This window comes from Dermochelys coriacea, chromosome 25 (assembly GCF_009764565.3).
Source record: "Dermochelys coriacea isolate rDerCor1 chromosome 25, rDerCor1.pri.v4, whole genome shotgun sequence".
Lineage (NCBI taxonomy): Eukaryota > Metazoa > Chordata > Testudines > Dermochelyidae > Dermochelys > Dermochelys coriacea.
Window position 1 is genome coordinate 5,001,987 of NC_050092.1, and position 26,171 is coordinate 5,028,157.

The 26,171-nt window shown below is 44.0% G+C and overlaps 1 protein-coding gene and 1 long non-coding RNA gene across 5 annotated transcripts in view; both read right to left on the reverse strand.

Annotated features, from left to right (window-relative positions):
- Positions 1-26,171, reverse strand: part of REXO1 (RNA exonuclease 1 homolog) — a 71,660-nt gene that overhangs the window by 29,200 nt on the left and 16,289 nt on the right. For all 4 annotated transcript variants that reach the window (XM_038383816.2, XM_038383813.2, XM_038383815.2 and 1 more), the window contains exons 2-6: positions 14,635-16,427; positions 10,120-10,221; positions 7,584-7,785; positions 3,045-3,208; positions 277-414 (exon numbers count right to left, since the gene is read on the reverse strand). In XM_038383816.2, the coding sequence (XP_038239744.1) occupies positions 277-414; positions 3,045-3,208; positions 7,584-7,785; positions 10,120-10,221; positions 14,635-16,427 (2,399 nt within the window). The remainder of the gene's footprint in view (positions 1-276; positions 415-3,044; positions 3,209-7,583; positions 7,786-10,119; positions 10,222-14,634; positions 16,428-26,171) is intronic.
- On the reverse strand, positions 24,810-25,905 carry LOC122457448. The gene is made up of 2 exons (XR_006276967.1): positions 25,741-25,905; positions 24,810-25,072 (listed from the first exon to the last, which is right to left on the reverse strand). It is a non-coding gene; the product is annotated as an uncharacterized LOC122457448 (long non-coding RNA).

Consider the following 26,171-nt stretch of genomic DNA (forward strand, 5'->3'; position numbering starts at 1 on the left):
TAACTCTGGTTGTTTCAAAGTCTCGTTCAGGAACCTGGAAGAGATTTCCCTGGGACCATGCATGGACCTCCCAGTGGGGAGCAAGGTGAAATTCCATTGGAATTGTAATCTTTGCCATTTTTCTAAGGATCACATGTATTTTTCACCTACTTCACTCCTGAATAAGTAGCATTGGCTGGAGCACAGCTAGAAAACAAAACCCAAAATGATCATGACAAACAGAAAAAAAATCCCCCACTCCAAACTTCATACTTAAAAGCGAATGCCGACACAGACCTTGTCAAACGCTTCCCGTGAGGAAGAGCAGAACTTCAGGCACTCGTCAATGAAGAGATTGAGATACCTTTGGCGAATGTTGGTTGGGACTTTGGCACCAAACTCAGTGGGAATAACAGGCCTCTTTAAGCTAGCACTCTAAAGAGAAAAAGAAAGGAATGAAAGGTTGTGCAGGGCTTGAGAAACAAATTGCTTTGGGTATTTCATGTTTCCCAGGTGTTATTAATAGTGCTGTGACTTCCTTTCTGAAAACCTTCTTAAACCCCGGTACAATGTGTGTCATTTGCATTCGCAAAAATAACATTTGCAACTGCTCAGCTCCCCCACGGAATTTTTATTATAAAGAGGAATTGACATTTTTAGGGTGTTTTGTTACAGCCACGTGGAATCAGGCCTTAAGATTCCACAAGGCAGCCAAGTAGCTTCAGTGGCATTCGACACAAAGCTAGTATGTCTACATAGAAAAGCTTCCCAGACCATTAAAATTGTAGCACTTACATTAAAAGAGTCAACGTTAGTGTGGTGACAAAGCATCACACTTCGTATCGGAGACATGACTGTATGAAACCAAACATAAAACCAATGGTCTGTGGTGCACATTTCCGATACTCCACCTGCAAAGAAGGGAAAATGGGAGGCTGGCAACACGCTAAGGGGCTGAGTTAAGATAGTTTGGCAACCTAACTGAATTTCCATACTCGCAATTTGGGGTTCTCGTAAGTTTAATTACGCTACTGAATTTCCTGACTTTGTACATTTTTGTGTGTGCCAACTACAAAGTGCTTGAAAGGACTTTTACCCTGAAGTAACTGATATGCACTTTCTCTGCCCCAACGATTTTTGTCTTGGAATACGGACTAAAAATATTCTTTGTATTTGACTATGATACAACCAACCACTGCCGTTTTCCTAAGAAGGTCTGTCTGCACTGCAGTCAGAGGTGTGTCTGAAGCACCGGCAGACGTACCCAAACCAGTTGTGAGCTAGTTATCTTGAACAACAATAGCAGAAAAGCCACAGCAGCATGAGTAGAGGCACAGCCTAGCTGCCTGGGTACAACCCCGCCCAGGATCCTGCGAGCAGCTAGTCTGTGCTGCCATGGCTTCCTTGCTATTGTTGTTCGAGCTAGCTAGATCAAAGCTAGCTTGGGTATGCCTACATGTGCTGCAATCACACCTAATGACTGCTGTGTAGACACACTCTAAATGCCAGAGTATATCACAAATGATATGCTTTTAGTCTCTTCCTACAAACTGTATGCCCACATCACAAAGACACCCAACATAAACCCAGGAACATAATAGCCCACATGCTCCAAGTTAAGACTGAGGTGCACCAGGAGAGACTTAGGGGGGGCTGAAAGGGACCTGAGCAACAATTGCTCCAATGAGGAGGAAAAAGAAAAGGAGTACTTGTGGCACCTTAGAGACTAAAATTTATTTAAGCATAAGCTTTCGTGAGCTACAGCTGTAGCTCACGAAAGCTTATGCTCAAATAAATTTGTTAGTCTCTAAGGTGCCACAAGTACTCCTTCTCTTTTTGCGAATACAGACTAACACGGCTGCTACTCTGAAATGAGGAGGAAAGTTTGTTTTATGTAATGCCATTGGCCCTGTCTTGACAGGCAGAAAGGGTGCTTCTGTCAGTCATGTTTGTTCAATGAAGTTAACACCACTGAAAATCACTCATATTGCTAGTTAAGTGACAGCCTTATCTACATAGGAAAGTTTTTCCAACATAACCTAAGGTGCAACTTTCAACGGATGTAGTTATACAGGTATAACTTCGTGTGTGGACACTCATTCAACATGCCTTTTCCCAATTTACTTTATGTCACTTGGGAAGAGTCTGAGGGTATGTCTACACAGCACTGTGACATGGGCAGTGGAGTTACGCTTTAACGCCAGGGGAGAGCTCTACCAGCGATAAAAAAAATAACCACCCTGAACGAAGAGCCCCGGTGATAAAGCACTGTCTATACTGGCGCTTTTCAGCACTAAAACTTTAGCTGCTCAGGGATGTGTTTTTTCACACCCCTGAATGTCTAAAATGTTAGCGCTGAAAGTGGCAGTGTCGACACAGCCTGAGCTAAACTGAAAAAAGCCACTTTTATTCTGGAAAAAGAGTGTCCACAGCGAGGGCTATACTGGTCTAACCAGACCAGTTTAAATCCACACCTTATGTAAAAAAAACAAAAACAAAAAAAACACTAAAGCTTTTCTGTGTAGACCTCACTCAAAGTGAGCTAACCAAGATGGAAATGCCCCCTTTTCACCCAGCAACAGAGGGGCACTTTTCAAACACACAGGATGACAAGGTACGTGCCCCAGACACTACAAATCTACCCAGACAATACAAACAGGGTACAGCCACAAGATGAGAGATCAGAATTGGTATAAGCTTACAGTATATTTAAACATTAGAATTCAGTTGCAGATACATCCAGGTGGCTTTCAAAGGGTTATTTTTAGGTCATAAACCATTTCTGCCCTCAATGTCACTCTGAGTCAAATGATCAGAGAAGCATTTGCTAAAGTACTTCTATGCTTATTACGTTGCAGCCCCACTAAATGTTACAGTTACGTAATCCTAGGTAGGGCAAATACAATAAGAGTGGGAAATTCCACTAGAACATGGCAGCAGCTAGCTGAATCTCACTGCTCCAGGAGCCTGCTGCAGCACACAATTACATACAATCAAACCAGTGTGGAATGAAGGGAAAAAACATACGATGGAAATGGGTTTGATATGCCAAGAGTTTGTTTTACCTGTAGACTGGGAGCATGTGCTATTCTTTTCTGTAAAGCAGTAGTAGTGGTCTTAGACGTCATGCCAGTTAGCGTACGGGCCTTCAGGGTAAGAGCAGGTGCCTCAGAGCCATTGGGGGCTGTAACGCTGCTGACTGGAATGGTTTTCTTAACACCCACAGCAACTACAAGGTACAGAAAATACTATTTTAGACAAATTCCATCCACATTTTCACTGGTCAGACTGGGCACACAGAGCTCAAGGACTGCACTGCACATTGGGATTCAGGAATGATAGCAAGCTTAATTCCTTGTGTTTATCTGCCACGTCAATGGAGAAACAACTCAGTGGGTCTGTTAAATTATGTGATGTGTCCAACCCATGTAGTGATGACAGTAGAAGTTTCTGCTGCAATGTGCTACACAGTTAGTCTTTGACTTGAGTGTCAGAATTACAGACATCTTGGTTCCAATGCAAAGAGCACCAGCAGAAGTTAAATCCTGCCACACTCCTATTCATTGTGATCTGTTTAAATGCTCTTGGGTTTTTCTTCTTCCACACTACCTGATGGGATAAAATAGTCACTTTTATTGAATAAGGAATGCATGAATGTGATGTCCTCAAATGGTGCGGGAAGAGCAGTTAAGAATATCACAGTGAATATGCCCTAAGAGCATCAGAAGGTGTTCTGAAGAGTCTCAGGTGGACTCATTCATCACTTGACCAGAAGAGTTCTTGGTTGCTGTTGGAAGTACCTGTCCCCCTCCTGAAATAATGCCTTCTATGATTCAGCAAGAGGGAAGGGCTCAGAGAGGCTAAGCTAAGGACTCAGTCACTACCATGGACACTCAGATACCAGAAAAATCATTACAAAAAGATCTCAGTGATGCCACAAATGCAGGAGAGGAAGGAGACAGAATACCCTGACATCTGCAACATGAAAGCTAGGTAGCAGAAACCACCTCAGGATGAGTCAATATTATGATAACAGAAAAGCAAAAGGGTGAACACACTAGGGGTGAAATCCCTGCCCCCACTGAAATCAATGGCAAAACTCCCATTTACTTCAGTGGGGCCAGAACTTCACCTTCTGTATTTCCTTAAATATAGTTAGCAATGTTCAGCTGAATATATTTCATCTTATGTCTCATTTGTGCAGTGACTTGAGTCTTGAAAAAAAAATATATGCCAACATCCCTCTTAACCCAAAGTTTATTCATATCCTTAGTGGACTAAGAAGATTGTTTTGTAGATCCTCTTCCCCCAAAAGAGCCTTTCTAAAACACATCTGCAAGAAGAGCGTCTTGTCACTAATATATTGGGGCAATTTTTATCCCTTTAAAATTCTGTTAGAGGACGTTGCTTTCACACTACACATGGAGAAGTGGCTGGCTCTCTTTTCACACATGGCAGGGTCGATTTTGTAAGCAGAAGGAAATACAGATGTCAGAGTTTGTTTCCAAGAAACAACCCAATAATTTTTAAAACATCTTTTCTCATCCAAAAAATCATAAATAGAGGATTCTAGATTATAATCTCCAGACCTTCTTTGCCGTCAGCATGGGCTAAGGGTATCTGTAGTACTGACAATACCCAGGATAGGAAAGTAATGCTTATAGTGCTGTGAAAGCTTTTACCCAGAAAAAAAGTCAACCCAGATTTTTCTACTTTTTGAACTTGTGTCATTCTGAAGTATTTATATGAACACGGAATGGACAAAGTCATTTGTGACTGGAGAGAGAAGAGCATCTAGCGGGAGGATTCAACGGTCACTGAATGTTGAAGAGAAGGTAGTAGGTGGAGTTATGAATTGTTTGAAAGTTTGGTTTGCTAACTAGCTATATAAAGAGTCACACTGACAGATGCCCTGTCTAGTGGAACTCTATACACTAGCATGCAATTAGAACTAGTATGTTGACATTTCCAGCGAGCATGAAAACTTAACAACAAACAACATTTTATGCAGACGAGGGACCCAACAGAAAGGCAATACATTTTAAAAAGTAGACATTTCAGGGGGACTTGGGAGACTACAGGCAGATGATACCACTGTCAGAGCCTCAGTGAAAATTTGGCTTGTAGAAATAAAATCAAAAAGCCATTCAGAGAAGTTACAGAACCTTTTCATTATTTTGCCAATATTACTGATCTCAAATACAAAGGTTATAGGTTGAACCACTGAAGCACTTAGAGGAGAAGAAAGTGATCAGGAACAATAAGTATGGATTTACCAAGGGCAAGTCATGCCTGACTAATCTAATTGCCTTCTATGACAAAATAACTGGCTCTGTGGATGAGGGGAAAGCAGTGGATGTGGTGTTCCTTGACTTTAGCAAAGCTTTTGACACGTCTCCCACAGTATTCTTGCCCACAAGTCAAAGAAGTATGGGCTGGATGAATGGACTATAAGGTGAATAGAAAGCTGGCTAGATTGTCGGGCTCAACGGGTAGTGATCAATGGCTCCATGTCTAGCTGGCAGCCGGTATCAAGTGGAGTGCCCCCAGGGTCAGTCCTCGGGCTGGTTTTGTTCAATATCTTCATTAATGATCTGGAGGATGGTGTGGATTGCACTCTCAGCAAGTTTGCAGATTACACTAAACTGGGAGGAGAGGTAGATACGCTGGAGGGTAGGGATAGGATACAGAGGGCCCTAGACAAATTAGAGGATTGGGCCAAAAGAAATCTGATGAGGTTCAACAAAAGACAAGTGCAGAGTCCTGCACTTAGGATGGAAGAATCCCATGCACCGCTACAGACTAGGGACCGAATGGCTAGGCAGCAGTTCTGCAAAAAAGAACCTAGGGGTTACAATGGACGAGAAGCTGATATGAGTTAACAGTGTGCCCTTGTTGCCAAGAAGGCCAATGGCATTTTGGGATGTATAAGCAGGGGCATTGCCAGCAGATCGAGGAATGTGATCATTCCCCTCTATTCAACATTGGTGTGGCCTCATCTGGAGTACGGTGTCCAGTTTTGGGCCCCACACTACAAGGCGACTGTGGAAAAATTGGAAAACGTCCAGCGGAGGGCAAAAAAAAAAAATGATTAGGGGACTGGAACACATGATTTATGAGGAGAGGCTGAGGGAACTGGATTGTTTAGTCTGCGGAAGAGAAGAATGAGGGGGGATTTGATAGCTGCTTTCAACTACCTGAAAGGGGGTTCCAAAAAGGATGGATCTAGACTGTTCTCAGTAGTACCAGATGACAGAACAAGTAGTAATGGTCTCAAGTTGCAGTGGGGGAGGTTTAGGTTGGATATTAGGAAAAACTTTTTCACTAGGAGGGTGGTGAAACACTGGAATGCGTTACCTAGGGAGGTGGTGAAATCTCCTTCCTTAGAAGTTTTTAAGGTAGGCTTGACAAAGCCCTGGCTGGGATGATTTAGTTGGGGATTGGTCCTGCTTTGAGCAGGGGGTTGGACTAGATGACCTCCTGAGGTCCCTTCCAACCCCGATATTCTATGATTCTATGAACCCCTGAACAGGAGAAGTCGCCAAATCATGGCTGGTGGAACATAAGTTCATTCTTTCTCTTCCAGCATTTAAAACTGAAAATCCAGATTTCTACCCCGTAACTATGTTTGTGAAGGCAGTAGTGCCACAGGTCATTGTATTAAAATGATGGAAAACTGAGGAAGTAAAGTCACAGAAGACAGGACCAGCTGCATTCAGAATTGTGTCAATTTTTAGAAGACCTGCACCCCTATCGAGCCAACTTAGCATGAGTCCAGCATGCTTTTAGAATATTCAAATTCTCCTGAACTTTGTAATATGTTAGATATTGAAAAAGCAAACAACTTGGTAAAAATGTATCTATATCTCAGAGCAGATACAAAAGTGCGTTAGGTCTAACTAGTCAAGGGAAAGGAAATTTGACAACGGCATTCTTGTTTTGCTAAGACAATGGCAATAAATATACTTATGACATGGATTATGTAGCATGCATTTTGTGTTTCATTTCATAAAACTTTTGTGCGCTTCCTAGAGTTTCTTACTTTTCAGAAAACAAACAATGAACATAAGAACAGCCAGAGCGGATCAGACCAAAGGTCCATCTAGCCCAGTATCCTGTCTTCCCACAGTGGCCAATTTCAGGTGCCCTAGAGGGAATGAACAGAACAGGTAATCATCAAGTGATCCATCTCCTGTTGCTCATTCCCAGCTTCTGGCAAACAGAGGCTGAGCAATGTAAATTACAGCAGTCTGTTCAAACAGAGGCTAGTGAACCATCCCTGCCCATCGCGGTCAATAGCCATTGATGGACCTAGCCTCCATGAACTTCTTTTTTGAACCATGTTATATGGGATTTTTCAGTTTGGAGGAGAGGGGAAAGAAGGGGGGGGGGGAAAAATCACAACATCCCTGACTTCTGGCCCAGCACACAAAGATTTGAACTTGGCTAATGCTACCTCAAATGGAGGAACATTTCTGTTTTCCTGTATTCTCGCTGCAAAACACCTGGAGCTTTTATCATCATTCAAACATTCTTAAGGAGACAGTGTCACTTTAATGGGAGAAAGTGAAAGGACAGCGGTTACTGGAGCTAGCGTGACTTACTCTGCTTTGCTGCTGTGGAAAGAGCTACATTTGGCACATGAGCAATCCTTTTCCTCTCTCCTGGCAAGGCAAGAGAGGCCCTTTGGACTGCCACAGCCAGTTGGGCTGCCTGCTGCTGTGCCAGCTGAATCCTCCGGTAACAGACCTCCTGGGCAGTTGGTGGGCGGTACGGCCGGATTACTGGTTTGTTCGGGACATCTGCCTGTACAGAGAGAAAAGATTCTAAAATCTACCGGTTTGCTTGCTGAAGTCCAGACCCCTGGCCTTCATTCAGAGTAGAAAAGGGCAGAGGCTCTTTTACAACTCTAGGTCCCTGGATTTAGACTATGGCTACTCTATGGAGCTTACACCAATGCAGCTGCATCGCTGTAGCGCTGCTAGTGCGGACGCTCTAAGCCAACAGGACAGAGCTCTTCTGTCGACATAATTGTTCCAGCCCCCACGAACGGCGGTGGCTATGTCAGCAGGAGAGATTCTCCCACCGACACAGTGCTGTCCATGCTGGCACTTAGATCGTTGTAATTTACATTGCTCAGAAGGGTGAGTTATTTACACCCCTGAGCAACATAAATTATACCGACCTAAGCTGTAGTGTGTACATAGGCTTATTTTGTTTATAAAGGTTTCCGTGTGCCAGCTGATGGAAGTGGAGGTCATGCTAGTCTTCCAGAATAGTTATCATTACAGGCAGCTCCCTTCAGTTTTAGTTTGTTTAAAAACCTAATTCACTTGAGTTTACAGCATCAGAACAGAACAACTAGAATTCAGCAGTCTGTTCACACATAGGAACAGAACCCCTCTGAAAAACAATACTCTTGCAACAAAGCTATATATGCATTTTCTTTGATGTGGGAATTCAGTATGCAGGAAAGGTGCCAGAATGGACAGCAGCGAAGACTGAAACCTTCTAGCAAGAGAATAAATACCAAAGAGGGAGTAGCAGTGCAAACTTCCCCTCATTTCCCAGTCGATGCACCTCAAACCTGACTCTTGGTGTCCACTTCTAGTGTTTCAGAGGGGAGGGCAGTCTCTACAACCCATTAAGTACCTGGCCTTTTTGCCGAGACTGCAAACTAGAGAGCAAATTAGTGTCTACTGGAAACTGGTGTCAGAGTAAACAGAGAATAGACGATAACTTTAGATTACTACTGAACTGGATGTGAATGGCTTTCTACCTACTCACCAGTCCCTTCACTCAAAAACTCAACTAAGAGACACCACCTTTTTCTTCTGTTCCTACTTAAGTTCTTGAAAGGTAAGTGGCAAGGAACACAATGCATACCATACTATTTGGATGCATGTAGCAATATCACGAATCTAACTCTGCATGCATACACACAGTAAATGTTTTCTGACAATAACGGAAGAAGTTAAGGATCCTATGGCATGACATGAAAGCAAGAGGCATAATACCACCTCCTAGGCAACATTCTCTTTATAGATCAGGTTCTGATTTCCAAGTCTGGGTGCAAATCGTTGCTGAGCACACCAAGACTGCTGTTTGCCTGGACAGTGACTGCACTATGGCTACCTCACGGTTTTGAAAAGTGCTTTGGGGTCAGAAGCTGCATTAGGAAAATTTATCTAAAGATACATAAATGCTTAACGTGTACATATTTACAATGAACATTTGAGTTAATGAATTTCCAACTCATTTACTTCAATCTCTTATCTCATTAGTTTATAAAAAAGAACCTTATCAAACAAATGAACTGGCTGAAGATATGTAATTAACTAAAATGCACTGCACTGACCTCCGGGCTTAAAAGGTTAAAAACACCCTTTTCCAGACTGTGTGAAAAGGAAGAACAATTCATTTTGGAAATCCTGGTTAGATCAATGCTTAAACCTTCATTCTTCTTCTGCTGCAATATAAAACTGAAAAATCTGTCTTCAGCAGCTGGAGGGAAAAACTATGGCAAACAAATGAAAAAAACCTGAATGAAAGAAAATGATGGTGGCCTATTTTCTTGTTTTCTGAAGATACTTTAAATTCAGATGAGTAGAAAAAAAGATGAAAAACGAGACACTCAGCTGGTTAAAATGGAGAAAATACAAACAAGGAAAACAACCCCTCAGATTTGCAGTGCTTCAAACTCAGGCAAATGTGCTATGTTAACCTTTTTGCTTTCGCAAGACAAACTTAATAAGCTTTCTTAAATACCCAGGGTAATGAAGCTACATTTATACCGATGGAACATGAAAATCCTAGACTGTGTCAGTGCATCAGAACTTGCAGAAAGCAATTCCAGTTACAGGGCTGGTACCTGTTTTTGCTGAAGGCCAATGGGAGTTTTGCCATTAACTTTACTGGAAGTCAAACTGTATTTCAGAGTGAAGTTATTCAGTGGGGAAAAGAAAGGGCTTCCGTGTAACTGGGTTCCACTGCAAATATATCACCGTCAACTTCCCTATGTTTTGGTTGTTTCACCTACAGCCTGTGTTGTTTCCTAGTACATTGTGGTCATATGATGGGAAATAAATCTCATTAACACTTTCTCCAAATTGTATTCTCGTTAATGAGGTTTACACTTACGTTTCCTTGCTTGGCAAGGTGAGAGATCCTCCTTTTTTGGCCAGGAAATAGAGTGGTTAAAGCGTCATCCATCTTTTCCTCACTTGCCTCTTCTTTCAGTGGCTACAAAACAAAAGAGCAAACTTCCAAAATTGAGTCAACTCAAGTGTCTGCTCCATGGGGATGTTTGGAATGCCTCCCTCCGAGATAATGGAATCATAAAGGGAAATTACTTCCAGACAGCAGGTGAGTACAAACTACTACCAGCTGCTAAACTACTGAAAGAGAACCAACTTTCAAAATAAGAGGCACCAGCGAAGCAAATGAATAACGGTATTACTGTTCCCACCCATGCAGCCCATTCACGGATCTTACGATAGGATGCCTTGGTTTAATCTATTACCAACACTATTCTCTTGGCCGTCCTTAAAGACTGAATGCTTCAGCAGTGCTGTTTATCTGCCAACCACTTACATACCTCCATGTGTTAGCAACGTTTTTAACACCAAGGAATTTAAACAAACTCTAGATGAGTTAATTTCTTGGTCCCACATAATTATCTCTCACAGAGCAGACCTTGAAAAGCTGCAGGTCACTGAGCCTCCCGTGTCACTATTCTGCATTTAACAAACAATGCACCCCTGCAGCTATATACAAGACTAATCCATCGAGGGACTGTGGTGCCAAACGCAGAGATGCTTTGTTCACAAGGCAGAAACCCAGAATAAAACAACAGCTTTGCAGTAGAGAAGACGCTTATTAAAGCTCCTGTTTCCAGACACTTGATTTGCCAGATAAAAAGCCACTTTGGGGCTGACACCTCAGGCTGTTCCCAGCAAACAAACAAACCTGTTTAGAAATGTTGACAAAACTCTATTTAGCTGTTTGAGTTATACAGGCATGTACAGTAAGTGTTGCACATATTAACTTTTTTAGAGACATATCCACGCTCTGATCATTCTTATTTTTAACGCTCCAAAAGAGCCACTCACTAGAAGAGTTCTCAATGGAGCGAAATTTGACATTCGCAAAGAAACTGAGTTTAGACAAAACTACAGAAGTGATCTTAGGAAAAGCTCAGGTCTCACTTAAGCAAGGGCCAGATTTTTAAAAGCGCTCAGCACCCACCAGTTCCCATTGTGACATTTATGACCAGGTTTTCAAAATTGGCCAGCTCCTAATTATTTAGGGGCCTCAACAGGAGATTAATTTTTTTTTAAAATCTGACCACTTAGAGTTCCGCAGCGTTTAAGGCCAGAAGGTACCTTTAAATCATCTAGTCTGACCTCCTGCATATCACAAGCCATTACATTTCACCCAGATACCCCTATATTAAGCCCAAATACTTGAGTTAGACCAAAGCATTTCAGTCCTCGAGAGACTAAACTGCGTGCCACAGGCAGAGAACAGGAAAGACCTATGTCCGAGGCCCCTACAATGGCAGGGAACGGATTAGATGAGATATATGCAGATAATCCCAGCAGGATGATCCTGTTAGGTCCCTAAATAGGAGCTGTTGAGTGCTGAGCTCTTTTAAAAATATGACCCTATAAATACCTTCAAAATTAACAACTCATTGAGATCTGGGGCTCCAGGCTGCTTTTAGAAATAAAAATAGGTGTTATTTCAGTGTGCAATCTTACATACATACTTCATATCGATAGAATGTGTATGTATTTTTTTAAAGCAGAACACACCTCAAAAAGCACATACTCGGAGGGATCTTGCCCTCTTAAAAGACAAATTTCTCCATAACAACTCTCTCCTCTTAATCTTCAATAGATATGGGGTGCAAGGGAAGGAATCCTTCTCCAAAAAGGGAAAATTAAAGCCTTGATGAAGGAATATAAAATGCTGTGCCTGCAAGGACCAGTTAGTTGCTGTGAGAATGTTACCCTATGAACATTTCCATTCTGCACCAAAACATTGCATTTGCACAGTTTCATTGAAGTGAAGTAGAGCCCACATTTCCATACTTTTTCAGGGGAAGAAGAGTTATAAGAACTCCACCATTTTTGCACTATGCAACGTTTGGAAAGTTCAAAGAAGATGATAAACATTTCCTGCTATAAACAACTTGGCATGTTGTTAAACTCTTTTCTTTTAAAATTGGCAACATAGAGTTTATTGCTATTGTTGGGACCTTCTTATTAAAGCACGAGGCTTTTGACAATGGGAGCACAGAAAATTAAATAACTCTCACCTACCCTTTCCTAAATACCATAAAAAGAACGCATGTGTTTAAGCAGTAATTATTTTCTTCTGAACTATTAAACCAGCAGAATCAAGTAACAGGTAAACTTCCTTTATAATTTCTTCCACCAAGGTTCTAACCTCTGTGTCACAAATGTCATTACCTGTCAGCAAGAGAGCATGTTAGGCTCTGATCAGTGCCATTACAGCAAGTAATATCTGGAATCAGAAGCTTTATTAGCTGATCATTCTTTCATGGGGCAAAATTCTCTTCTCCATACAGCAGCTGTGGTTTCAGTCGATGACAATCAGCGACTTCTCAATTGCTTAGGAGCATGTGTCTTTTAATATCATGCTTTGTTCAAAACATGCCAAATGCATCTAGTTATCTCAACTTCACCTATGAAGCCTTACTCCGGACATAGTGAGCCAATACAATACATCTGTCTCAGCTAAATGTAACTCTTTGGTACTCTTCATTGCAGTCAGATGTGCCTAAAAGATAATATTGGCGATAAAGGTTTTCGGGGCTTCTTTGAATAAAGGAAGTCAGGTCTTTTCTAGAGTCTATTCCCAGTTTGATTTCCAGAAACACCTGCTATGGTGAAAATGAAGTGATCCCCAATAGAAAACTTAACAGCATTATGTTTGACATGAAATCAAGTGCTTCTGTTCATTTACAGCCAGACATGCATTTAGCTGAGGGTTTCTCCTCATTGTCTCGTTAACTCGGATGTCAAAAAGATGGAGGATAAGATTAGTTTGTTTCTACCCTATCATCCCAGAGACCACTAAAGGATTATTACTGACAGCGTGTTTTCTAGTTCTTTGCCCTACTTAGTTTTAAATGTCTCCAAGGATGAGGCTTTCTACACTTAATTTGGAGACTATGCCACAACCATAGGGATCTCAGTGTTAGGCAGCTTTTCAGATAAATGTTCTTTTTCTTTATTTTATCCCATTCCTCCAAATACCTTTTGTATCATGCTGAGTAATTCTTCCCTCCACTTAAGAGTTTACACTATTCATGTATGGATGGAGGGGAATCCTTATTCAGGAACTGAACGATGAGAATTTAAAATGGCAAACGTAGGCTTTCTGAGGTTCCCTTTAAAAGTATCAACTAGATCAGCGGTTCTCAAACTGTTGGTCCAGACCCCAACATGGGTTACGACTTGGTTTTAATGGGGTTGCCAGGGCTGGCATTAGACTTGCTGGGGCCCAGGGCTAAAGCCCAAGCCCCACCACCTGGAGCCAAAGCAGAAGCCCGACAGCTTCAGCCCTGAATGGCAGGGCTCAGGTTACAGGCCCCCAACCCAAGGCTGAAGCCCTTGGGTTTCAACTTTGGCCCATCTGCACAGAGTGGTGGGGCTCAGGCTTTGTCCCCATTCCTGAGGTGGCAGGACTCGGGTGGGCTCAGGCTTTCTTCCCACCTCCTGGGGTCATGAAGTAATTTTTGTTGTCAGAAGGGGGTCACGGTGCAATGAAGTTTGAGAATCCCTGAACTAGCTAATATCCCAATATCCAACTAAATATTGGTTATGGGCTAGAAAACGCTATAGAAGAGAGTAGGCTACCTGGCTGAATTGTCTAGGTCCTGGGTTTCCTACACACCCAATTCCTACCTGGCCAGTTGCCTCCCCATTAAGGAGGGCTCTTTCTTCATTCAGTCCTCCACACAATTCAGTAAGCATCAGCTATACTAGCTTACTTTCACCATCAACTTATTGCCTTAGAGGTTGCCCTACTGTTTCTGGTCATGCTGCACTCAGTGGAACCTGTTGCATGAAGGAGTGGGGGTCCCCAGGCTATCAGCAACGATGCTGGCCTGGGTTACCTCTGAAAGGCCGGGAAATTCTCTCAAGCTTTTGATGTATCCAGCTAGACAGCTGGGGTTGTCAGTACACCTGCTGGAGACACAAACAACTGCCCATACTGCTAGGGTGAAGCACTTCAAAACTGATGGATGTCAAAACTCAGATTCCAATGCTGTGTCCATCATATGGCAGGGAGGAACCATACCCCAAAATTCTGGTTTAGTATAGCAAAACACACAGTAATAGTAACTAGATAATACTTCCGATACCCAATTAACTACTGATGGGATGGGAATGGAAATAGCACACAAGCCACAACTACTTTCAAGCATTGGTCAAAATTATAAATGGAATAGCAATTTAAACTCTTTGTAGGGAAATCCCCACCCTGTCTCCCTCCCCCCCCCCACAACTCCTTGGGAAAGGCAACAAAAATAGAATAATGACACTAAAGGCAGTTGGTTTAACATCTAAATTTGGAGGCAGGGGAATGACTGACTAGTGCTGTATTCAGAATGAGCATTACCTGTTTCCCTAGCCTTCCCTTGTCTTCTGTTTTCACATCCGTGGATTCATTAAAAATTCTGAGGCACTCTTCCATGGGATCAGAGTCATAATCCAAATCTTTCTCCAGGATGGAATAATCAATGTCATCAGAGGCTGAGGAGGATGAAGATGACTTGGACAGTTTGGAGCGTTGAATGCTCTTTGTCCCTTCATTATCACTCTGAAAACCATAGGAGCCATCATCTCCATCGGAGTCTGAGCTCATGTTTGGAAATGTAGCCGGAGGTTGGCCCACCTTCTCCTCCTCCCCGCTCTCATCTCCAAATAGGTCAATGTGGCTCAACGTCCGCTGTTTCGGCTTACACTTGCCTTTTGAGTTCCCCACTTTCGGGGGGCTTGCCTTCTTTTTTGGACGATCAGAGGGAGAAGTCTTGCTCCCTTTATCTTTGTGTTTATCCCTCAGGGCTTGTTTGCCATTTTTCAGATCAGATGCCTTTAGTATGGAGTCCTTCTTGCTACCTTCCAGCTTCTCTGTGTTAGCTCCCTTCCAGAGCCCCTCATTCTTGCTTTTCCCTGAGCTGGCTGCACAGCTGGTGGACTTCGACGACTTCTCTTTCTTAGCCACTTTTTCCAATTTCTCTTTTTCAGATTTCTTCGAATTCCCATCAGGTTTTGCTTTGATACTTTTCTCTTTACAGTTTTTTTCTCCATTTTTAATTTTCAATTTTTCTTCTTTCTTGACTATTCTCTCTTTCTTTGTGTTTTTACTTTTCTCCTTGCCCATCTCTTTGTGGCAAGGAGGCTTACTGCCATCTGTTTTTTTCTTTTTCATTTTGTCTTTTGCAATCTCTTTGCTGTCTTTGTCTTCAACATCCTGTTCATTCTTGCCAGAAGATGCCTTTGCCAATTTTGTATTCTTCTCTGACAAGTCTTTGACAAGATTTTTCCGCGGACTTTCAATATCTTCCATGTCATACTGCACTGCCATTTCTTTCATCTCCCGGGAATTTAGGTCTTCCAGTTTGGTGCTCTTTTCTTTGATGGACAACCCATCACTTGATTCATTTTCAGAACTGACTTTAGATTGTAAACGGTTAACAGAGGTTGGCTGGTATTCCAAGTCAACATCCTCTTCAGAGTCAGAGAATTTAGCATACGTTTCATAGTTACTGGATACATTACAGTGCTTTTTCCGTGAAGGAGAATAAGATTCTCCATAACTAGAGACCTTTCTCTTTTTGGTCCCCTTCTGCTCCTTTGTGCTGGCTTTGCTCAAAAGCCTTGCTGAGTAATTTGAAAGAGGGTCATATTCCAAGTCCGTAGAAGGCTTGGAGTCGTCAATCACATACTTATTGTTAGTGACAATGCTACTGTATTTTTTAGGCTGAGCTACAACCTTGGGAACATATTCCAATGAACTACCTTTGGATTTTGCATTGTCAAACATATCCAAGGTGTATTTACTTGAACTAGCAGCAGCCAAAGGCGTAGGGTTGTAGTCTGTGTTATTATTCAAGTTATAGCTACCTGGGTTATATTCTAAAGAGTCTGTTTTTGTCACAGCAGCTGACACAGGTGTTTTGGAAATAAGTGAAGAAGCCTCAGATGTGCTGTATTCCTTTGTTGTCTCCAATAACTCCTCATACTTTTTCTGCTCTCTCTCAACTTCATATCTGACCTCTTCGATGGCCTTGTTGACCAACTCCAGCTGCAGAATGCTAGGGGTTGATACTGCAATGTCACCCAAAGTGCCATTCGCTATTTGGGTTGAAGGCTTGGGAAGCTCAGGGTTATATGGATCATAACCAAGCTCTGTAAGGAGAGGAAAAAAAAAAGTACCTCAGATCTAGCAATTTTTCTAAAGTAAGATTATCCTTGATTTTGTATGAAATGTCTATTAAAGTCTAAAAGAGAAGCTCCACTGTCATCAGATCCCAGCATAGGAAAGACATGTAACAAGCAAACAAAAAAACAACCAAAACCATGCTCTTGCACATGGAATGGGACACACTAGCTGCTCAACATTCTCCAGCTTGTGTGAAGCTGGAGGTCAAACTAGGTGAGCACAATGGTCCCTCCTGGTCTTAAAGCCTAAGACTAATGCACCGTTGTGAATCCAATGCCTTTATTACTTACTACAGTTTTGAAAAGCTCTACAGATAAAATTTTCATTTGGGAATTTAAAGTTCAATTTTCATCAAAATGTAAACTAAAACTTCATCTTCTTACTGCACATATCTGCTACTTATATTTCTCCGTGTCCTATCTACTTAATGTAATGAGTTTTTAAATTTTTATAACTGTAAGTATTGCAGAGCTAACATGGTTGCACAAGAACAAACTATTTTATTTTGACAAAAATTGCCAGCCGAGTTCTAATTATTTTTTTTACTGTTGATGCCAGTGTCTGAAGCACCAAACGTCTCCAATTTCACTTGCAGTCCACTGAGGTTTGTGACTAGAAGGGAGAAAACCTTACCCTGGCTGATAAACTGAGCAAATGTGACACAGAAGTCACTGAAATGGAAGTACCAGCATTAACGGGTCCTTTAGAAAGGTAAAACTACACTTCAATTTCATAGAGCAAGGAGATTAAGACAGGTGTATTAAGTACTCTCACAAAATTTAAAAGATAACCAGAAATGTCTGACGACATTTGTCTCTCCACAAAGCTCTTTTCAGATGTTGCAACTTCCTCAGATAATTATAACATTAAAACTATCTGAGAATCTTGAAGAGCACAGACTCTGAACAATCCACCTTGGCATTTAGACTAATTGCAGTGATATCCTACCACTCCATTTTATCTTTTACATAGAAATAGAGAAGAATTGCTGGGGAGATTTTTTTTGGTGAATGCATTTTTACTCTTGCTGTATAAGTAATCTGCACATCACTTGAAAATTATACATCTATTTATCCAGGTAGGAGATAGAAACTTTCAATTGAGACATTAAAGCCAAAGAAAATCAGTAAAGCACAGCCTGATATCTAATCTGCTCACAAGGCACCCGTATTCTAACCAGTGCACACAATTTTGTGGCAATTATGTAGTCAGCAAGCAACTTGCTCCCTCTCTAAGTACCAGGCACAGAGAAAGATAATTTTCTCCTCTGTAATTAACAGAAGTTCATGACAACAATCATGATGCAGGGTCACTAAGTGCTACTAAACTGGCCTGTTCATCCCCATACATTTCTAAAAAACGAACCAAGATCTCAATCAAAATTATTCTGCTGAACCCACAACATTAAAGAAAAACTTACTACTTTAATCTGAAAGCAGGACGTATTTTAAAAGTAAATCAATAAAAATAATGAGTTTGGTCACATGTTAAGAAACCACTGGCTAAGCTTTTGTGCAAAACCTGGCTAGAGCTCAGGGCTCCGCAGAGATGAAAAACAAGGTGGTTTTTCATGTTGCTTCCTGAACAAGGGCTACTCAAGGCAATACATTAAAACAAACTGCAAAAATTGAAAATGAATGAATGTGAAGACTCAGTTTAGGTTTTACTCTTGTAACTGACTCAAAACTAGAAGAGACAGAATATTCTTTCATGGGATTTATTGTTTATGGCCAATTATAAGAATATAAGAGTTCCCATACTTGGTCAGACCATGATCCATCTTGCCCAGTATCTGTCCCCGATACCATACCACACCAGAGCTTCAGGGGAGTGTACAGAACAGGGCAATTATGTTTTCCACTCCCAGGATAAATTATCTTTTTTTAATTCCTATCATAGGATGGAGGCAAATCCTAGGTAATGAACTCTTTGAAACAAAAATTATCAGCTTACTCTCATTCTATTAATCCAGGGGTGGGCAAACTTTTTGGCCCGAGGGCCAAATCTGGGTAAGGAAATTGTATGGCGGGCCAAGAATGCTCATGAAATTGGAGACTGAGGTGTGGGAGGGGGTGAGGGCTCTGTGGTGGGGCCAGAAATGAGGAGTTCAGTGTGCATGAAGGGGTTCCGGGCTGGGGCAGGTGGTTGGGGAGCTGGCTCTGGAGTGGGACTGGGGATGAGGATTTGGGGTGCAGGAGGGTGCTCTGGGCTGGGATCAAGGGGTTCAGAGGGCAGGAGGGGGATATAGGTTGGGGCGTGGGGGGGGTCAAGGGTGCAGGTTCAAGGCAGCGCTTACCTCAAGCAGCTCCCAGAAACAGCAGCATATCCCCTCTCCAGCTCCTATGCAGTGGTGCAGCCAAGCAGCTCTGCACACTGCCCCGTCCGCAGATGCCGCCCCTGCAGCTCCCATTGGCCGTGGTTCCTGGGGGCACTTGGAGCGAGGGCAGAGTGCCAAGCCCTTTGGCTGCCCCTACGTGTAGGGGCCAGAGTGGGGTCGTGCCGCTGCTTCTGGGCTCAACGGGTAGTGATCAATGGCTCATTGTCTAGTTGACAGCCAGTAGCAAGCAGAGTGCCCCAGGGGTCAGTCCTGGAGGTGGTTTTGTTTAACATCTTTATTAATTATCTGGATGATGGATTAATTGCACCCTTAGCAAGTTCGCAGATGACACTAAGCTGGGGGGAGAGGTAGATATGCTGGAGGGTAGGGATACGATCCAGAGTGACCAAGACAAATTGGAGGATTGGGCCAAAAGAAATCGGATGAGGTTCAACAAGGACAAATGCAGAGTTCTGCACTTAGGAAGGAAGAAACCCATGCACTGCTACAGGCTGAGGGACCGACTGACTAAGCAGCAGTTCTGCAGAAAAGAACCTGGGGATTACAGTGGACAAGAAGCTGGATACGAGTCAACAGTGTGCCCTTGTTGCCAAGAGGGCCAATGGCATACTGAGCTGTATTAGTAGGAGCACTGCCAGCAGATCAAGGGAAGTGATTATTCCCCTCTATTCGGCACTGGTGAGGCCACATCTGGAGTATTGCATCCAGTTTTGGGCCGCTCCACTACAGAAGGGATGTGGACAAATTGGAGAGATTCCAGCAGAGGGCAACGAAAATGATTAGGGGACTGGGGCACATAACTTATGAGGAGAGGCTGAGGGAACTGGGGTTATTTATTCTGCAGAAGAGAAGAGTGAGGGGAGATTTGATATCAGCCTTCAACTACCTGAAGCGGGGTTCCAAAGAGAATGGAGCTAGGCTGTTCTCAGTGGTGGAAGATGACAGAATAAGGAGCAATGGTCTCAAGTTGCAGTGGGGGAGGTCTAGGTTGGATATTAGGAAACACTTTCACTAGGTGGGTGGTGAAGCACCAGACTGGGTTACCTAGGGAGGTGGTGGACTCTCTATCCTTAGAGGTTTTTAAGGCCCAGCTTGACAAAGCCCTGGCTGGGATGATTTAGTTGTGGTTGGTCCTGCTTTGAGCAGGGGGTTGGACTAGATGACTTCCTGGGGTCTCTTCCAACCCTAATCTTCTATGATTCTATGACTGGAGCGCCAGAGGAGGGCAAGCCCAAGACCCTGCTCCCCAGAGGGAGCTCGAGGGCTGGATCAAAATCTCTGAAGGGCAGGATGTGGCCCCCGGGCCGTAGTTTGCCCACCCACGTATTAATCTATTTCCAAAGTCCGGTTATAGATGTTTTCTGCTGGCTATTGCCAAGTTAGTCATATTGTGCACAGCGTGTGCAAATGTGACATTGCTTCTCAGGCAGCGTGGAAAAGGGATGGCATTTAGTGTCCACTGTACCTCTTAGAAATGGAATGGATTTTGGCAATGTTGTATTGTTACTTCTGACTGTCCTGCACAGCAGCACTTTTGGAAAGTGCAGTCCCAACCTATGAAAACATGACAACAGGAGTAACCTTTGCAACATGACAATTCCAAAATGACAGATCAGCCAGTGGATAGGGCTGCTCTAGCAGAGGAAGGAGGAGCAACCCAGAGGACAGAGGAAGACACACAGATAGTTAGTAGTCAAAACACCTACGCCTCTCCACACTGCCAGATCTTCAACGACAAGAATACACATGCCTCTCCAGCCACTCCCACAGGCCTATCCCATCCCCTGTGGAAAGATGAGGTTTTATATCTTTCACATATGCAGCACTGGCAAATCTATAGGTGCTCTCCCCCCTTTCAAAACCAGGGTATCCAAATTTGGCACACTTTTCAGTGGCAGGTTTGGAATACGACACTTTGGCACACAGCTTCACAATTTTAGCTGTGATGAACTTGCTACTATAAATAAAACAGTCCATTTTACAGACTACTTGAAACTGCAGGTAAGTTATGCAAATCGGGTGCGGCCCTCTGGCTGCTGACAAAATCGCCATTATGGCTCTCTTGTAAAATCTGGATGCTCTTATTCTAAAGCAGCCCTGTCCTGTTCTCCTTCTCCAGCGGGACAGTAACAAAGCTGGCTCTCATAGGTAGGTACATAAAGCAGGTGGAAATCAGGGCCCTAATAGTGATGCAAAAGAGTCATAGAACCAAAAAAAAAAAATATCGAACAAGTTGATATGGGCAATTTACATCTCTTCCTCAAATGCTTACAAGCCTAACCATACAAGGTTATGTGCTTCCTCTGAAAGGTGCTGATCTCCCTTATCTCCCATTGAAAGTAAGAATTGAGGGTGCTTAGCACCTTACAGAATGAGCCCGCAAGTGGGTGGAATAGAGACACTGGTTTTATAAAATGTCTTTCATACTCCAAGTCTCTCAAAGCCTTTTACAAAATAATTAGTCTGAAAGCACAGGGACTGTGTGGGCAAAGGCAGTACGTAACTATGTTCCAAGTGACAGCTCAAACGGTCTTCAACATTAGGAACGCAGGGCATTACTTTGAAAGAATGAATATTATTTTACATTTACATAGCATACGCCCCCTTGAAAGATCCCAAAGTGCTTTACAAATCAAATATAGACAGCGCTTCTACAATGCAGCCATCTTTGGGTAAGGGTGGCAATCTACCAGCCATAAAATCTTTCCCGTCCACACATGGTGGACAGAACTTCTGTGTTTAATACCTAACTGAAAAGACAGCTACACCACATGAACTGACCTCAATTTATCTTCCCGGGGGGACGGGGGGGAGGGAGGAAGGGCTGAATGAGCCCTATGAGGATTTTAAAAGGTGGTTATGGAGAGCCTCAGGCTAAGACTATACTTAAAATGCTACAGTAGCAAAACAAATCCTCCGCTGAATTAGCGCTGCGTACACCTGATTTACATCAGCATAGTCTCTTTTCTGTGTAAATCAGGCCTCAGTGTCCCCTTCTCCAAAGCAGAAGCCACCTCAGAGGGAGGTGGTACATACAACCAAAGGTAATCAGAGACCACATTCTCACTGTGTCCACACTACAGAGCCTATGCCAGCATAGCTATGTTGGCCTAGCTGTGTCGGCATAGCCCCCTAGCATAGACGCAGCGTACACCAACTGAAGGAGTTTTTCTGCCAGCAGAGAACAACACTTCCCCAAACAATGTTAGCTGCATCTACACTGCGAGTTTTGTCAGCATAGCTATGTTGCAAGGGGGTGAGGGGAGTGGCAGGGTTCACACCCCTGATGCCAGTATAAATTTTAAGTGTAGACCAGGCCTCAGTCTAACGAGAAGAAACTGGGAAGAGACTTGGGGAAAAACAGGAGTAAAACCAGAAAAACTGTTTAATCTTCAGGGTGAGAATTGTACTGAACTACCTACCACCATTAATGCAACTGGTAACCTCCCCCTCATACCCACCGTAGCAAAAAAATGCCTATTCCAACACCACAGAGAGAAAGAATGTGGTGGGGTGACCTGAGATGCTAGCAAAGCTTTTCTTTCCAGTCCTTACACTCTAGGACAAGATGAAGACCCACAGTCCAGTGTACACCATTTTAAGAAGACTGGAGGAAAACTGGCAGTTTGCACTAGGGTAATATTAGGTGTCTAACAAGCAGCTGTGAAAGAGGTATGGGGACAGCATCTAAACGTATGCCAAAGGGTCAGTGAAACAAGGCAGTGATGCATGTCCACACGCAGAAGTTGTTCCACTTTAACGATACCGCTATTGTCAAAGCGGTACAAGGACATGGTTATACTGCTATAAAAGTGCTAATACCAGTATAACTTATTCCTGTACATGACAGGGAATAAGTTATACTGTTAGGGCATGGCTACACTTGCAGATGTAGAATGCTGAGAGTTAAACCAGCCCTCAGAGAGCGCAACAGGGAAAGCGCTGCAGTGTGTTCACACTGGCCACATTTGCGGCACTTCAGCAGCATTAGAAGTGGTGCATTATGGGCACCTATCCCACAGAGCACCTCTTCCCATTCTGGCGCTGTGGCTTGTAGTGCGGGGGCATTCTGGGTCCTGTCCCAATGCCCCGATATGCATCACTTCGCATCCCAGCAATCCCTGTGCTTCCGTCCACAATTGGCCCCATCTTTCAACAGTATTTGTACTGAGCGCTCTGTCTTCCCTTTCGGTCTGCAGGAATGGAGACCAAAGTGCTGAGGAATATGCTGATGGGTCTCGCCAGCGCATCACAAATTGCAGTCGAGTTACTCCTTAAGCTACAAGCTGACAGTGAGGAGTCCGACGATGTTGACTCACATAACGTATACAACTCAAGATTGCTTGTGGCATTCATGGACATGCTCACCACCGTGGAATGCTGCTTTTGGGCTTGGGAAACAAGCACTGAGTGGTGGGATCACATCGTCATGCAAGACTGGGATGACGAGCAGTGGCTGCAGAACTTTTGGATGAGAAAAGCCACTTTCATGGGAGTGTGTGCTGAGCTTGTCCCCACCCTGAGACGCAAGGACACGAGATTGAGAGCTGCCCTGACAGTGGAGAAGCGGGTGGCTATTGCAATCCGGAAGCTGGCAACTCCAGACAGCTACCGATCGGTCACTAACCAGTTTGGAGTGGGGAAGTCGACCATTGGAATCCTGTTAATGCAAGTTTGCAGGCCCATTAATCACATCCTGCTCAGAAGAACCGTGACTCTGGGTAACATGCATGACATTGTGGCTGGCTTTGCACAAATGGGTTTTCCCTAACAGTGGCAGGGCGACAGATGTGATGCATATTCCAATTCTAGCACCAGCCCACCTAGCCTACGAGTATATAAATCGGAAGGAGTATTTCTCTATGGTTCTCCAGGCATTTGTGGATCACTGTAGGCGTTTCATTGACATTAATGCAGGCTGGTCCGGAAAGGCGCATGACGCATGCATCTTTCAGAACACAGGCCTGTTCAGGAAGCTGAAAGCTGGGACTTGCTTCCCAGACCAGAAGATCACCGTAAGGAAAGTCGAAATGTCCATTGTAATCCTTGGAGACTCCGCTTATCCTTTAATGCGATGGCTCATGAAACCCTACACAGGGAGCCTTGACAGCAGCAAGGAGCGGTTCGACAACAGGCTGAGTCGGTGCAGAATGACTGTGGAGTGTGCTTTTGGCCCTTTAAAGGGCCGCTGGCGCTGTCTGTATGGGAAGCTGGACCTGGCCAATGACAACATCCCCGCGGTTATATCTGCGTGCTGTACCCTCCATAACATTTGTGAAGAAAAAGGTGAAAGATTCACTCAGGCATGGAACTCAGAGGTTCAACACCTGGAGGGGGAATTTGAACAGCCAGAGAGCAGGGCTATTAGAGGGGCCCAGCGCAGGGCTGCAAGGACTAGGGATGCCTTATGGGAGCAATTTGAGGCTGAAAGCCATCAGTAATGTTTGGTGCCCTGCACGGGAGTGAAGTGCAGTGGTTCCAATGTTAGTAGGAATCTGCGCTTCGTATGATGCGCTGACTTGCAGTGCCTGTTGCTTTCCTGGGCTACGGAATCTTTTACTTAAAGCAATATTAAAGAATGTTTTCAAAGCCAAAAAATTCATTTTTTGAAAATAAAATTCATTTATTGAAAAGAAACAACTGCTTGGGAAACAGAAAGGGCATGACATAGCTGTGCTGTTTGGGACGAGGGAACGGGGTTGATTGGGGAACGGTACAATCACAGATTTGCGTATGTCCTGTTATCATACTCAGCCTTCCTGTCTGGAGTGCTGGGCAATGAGTGCTGCACTTCAGGATGGCTATACTGCATGGTGATGGGGGTTGAGTGCAGTGGGTAAGCGTCATAGTTTGCAGGGCTGGGTGGTGAAGCTACGGGTGTTGGAGGCAGCTGGTGGCGATAAGAACCTGGATGTTGGGGAAAGTGGGTTGGCGGTGACAAGGGGGCACAAGGGAAAGAGTTTTGTGACAAGGGCTGCAGAGGGGGACAGGCACAGAAGTGCTCTGCCTGCATTGCTACAAGTGCCTGTATCGAGTCCACTTGGTGCTCCATGATGCTTAGCAGCCACTCTGTGCTTTGGTGCCGGCGATCCGCATTCTGCTGGTGGATGCTCCTTTCACTCTCCCGCCACTCCTGCACTTATTGATTTTCATTAAGGGAGTGCTGCATTAGTTCATGCAGCATGTCGTCTTTACTTCTACATGTCTGCTTCCTGATTCTTTAGAGTCTTTCGGCCACTGGTAACAAGGATGGCTGGGATCTCAAGGTTGCATCTGTAAAGCCATAATACAACACTTAGCAGAGGCAGCATTGTTCATACCAGAGAGAGAAATGATTTGGCCATACTTAAAGACAAGTACAGCGTACACAATAGCAGAAAGTGCCCGTCCCAAAGCGAGCACATACAACCCACAGGAGCCCCAAAATGTTGAGTAAGCACAGGGGCAAGGGGAACTGATTGGTTCACGGCCGTACTGTCCTCTGGGGTTCTGTACTTTGGGGAGAGCCAACAGCTGCAGGGGGCCCTATATTGAACACTGTACCCACATTTTCCATAGGATGAGTTCATCCTGGAAGATATCTCGCTGCTGAGGGTGACCTGGGAGGGTCTTCTACTACTATGTGGCTTCCGCCCTGGCCCACATGCGGCTTGCCTGTGTGCAGCAATGGTCCCCCCGCCCGTCATGGCACCGTGGCGCGGACATGTTAGCCTTACTGGGACAAGGAGCACAGTAGCTCTGCCAAGGAACCTGCGCAAGCGGATTGCCCAGCTTCTGCATGAGACCATTGAAAAGATCACTGAGGCCGATTACCCATGATGTGATAGAGCACATCAACGCCCTGTTCTGCATCTATGCGTGCATGCAGCCTAACCCTGCAACCCTCCTCGCCCCAAGAGCCCGCACCAAACAACTTCCTTCCCAAAATAAAAGCTGCTTACCAGGCACCTCCGCTGGTGTTTGTTCTTCACCAAGCATCATCTGCTGCGACTGGCTACCTTCCTCCTGGCTTGAAAACAGCTCCTGGCTGCATGCATCAGCACCCTCGCTCCCACTTTCCTCCTCCTCCTGCCTTGTTGAACTGGACTCTGAAGTGTCCATAGTGGTCTTCGGAGTGGAGGTGGGGTCGCCCCCAAAGTATTGCGTCCAGCTCTTTGTAGAAACAGCAGGTTGCGGGGGCAGCACCGGAGTGGCGATTTGCCTCATGAGCTTTGCAGTACATATTCCGCAGCTCCTTTCCTTTAACCCTGCACTGCAGTGCATCTCGGTCATGGCCCCTTTGCATCATGTCCCTTGATATCTGCCCGAAGGTATCGAAATTCCTATAGCACAGCTGGGACTGGACAGCTTCCTCCCCAAAACACTGATGAGG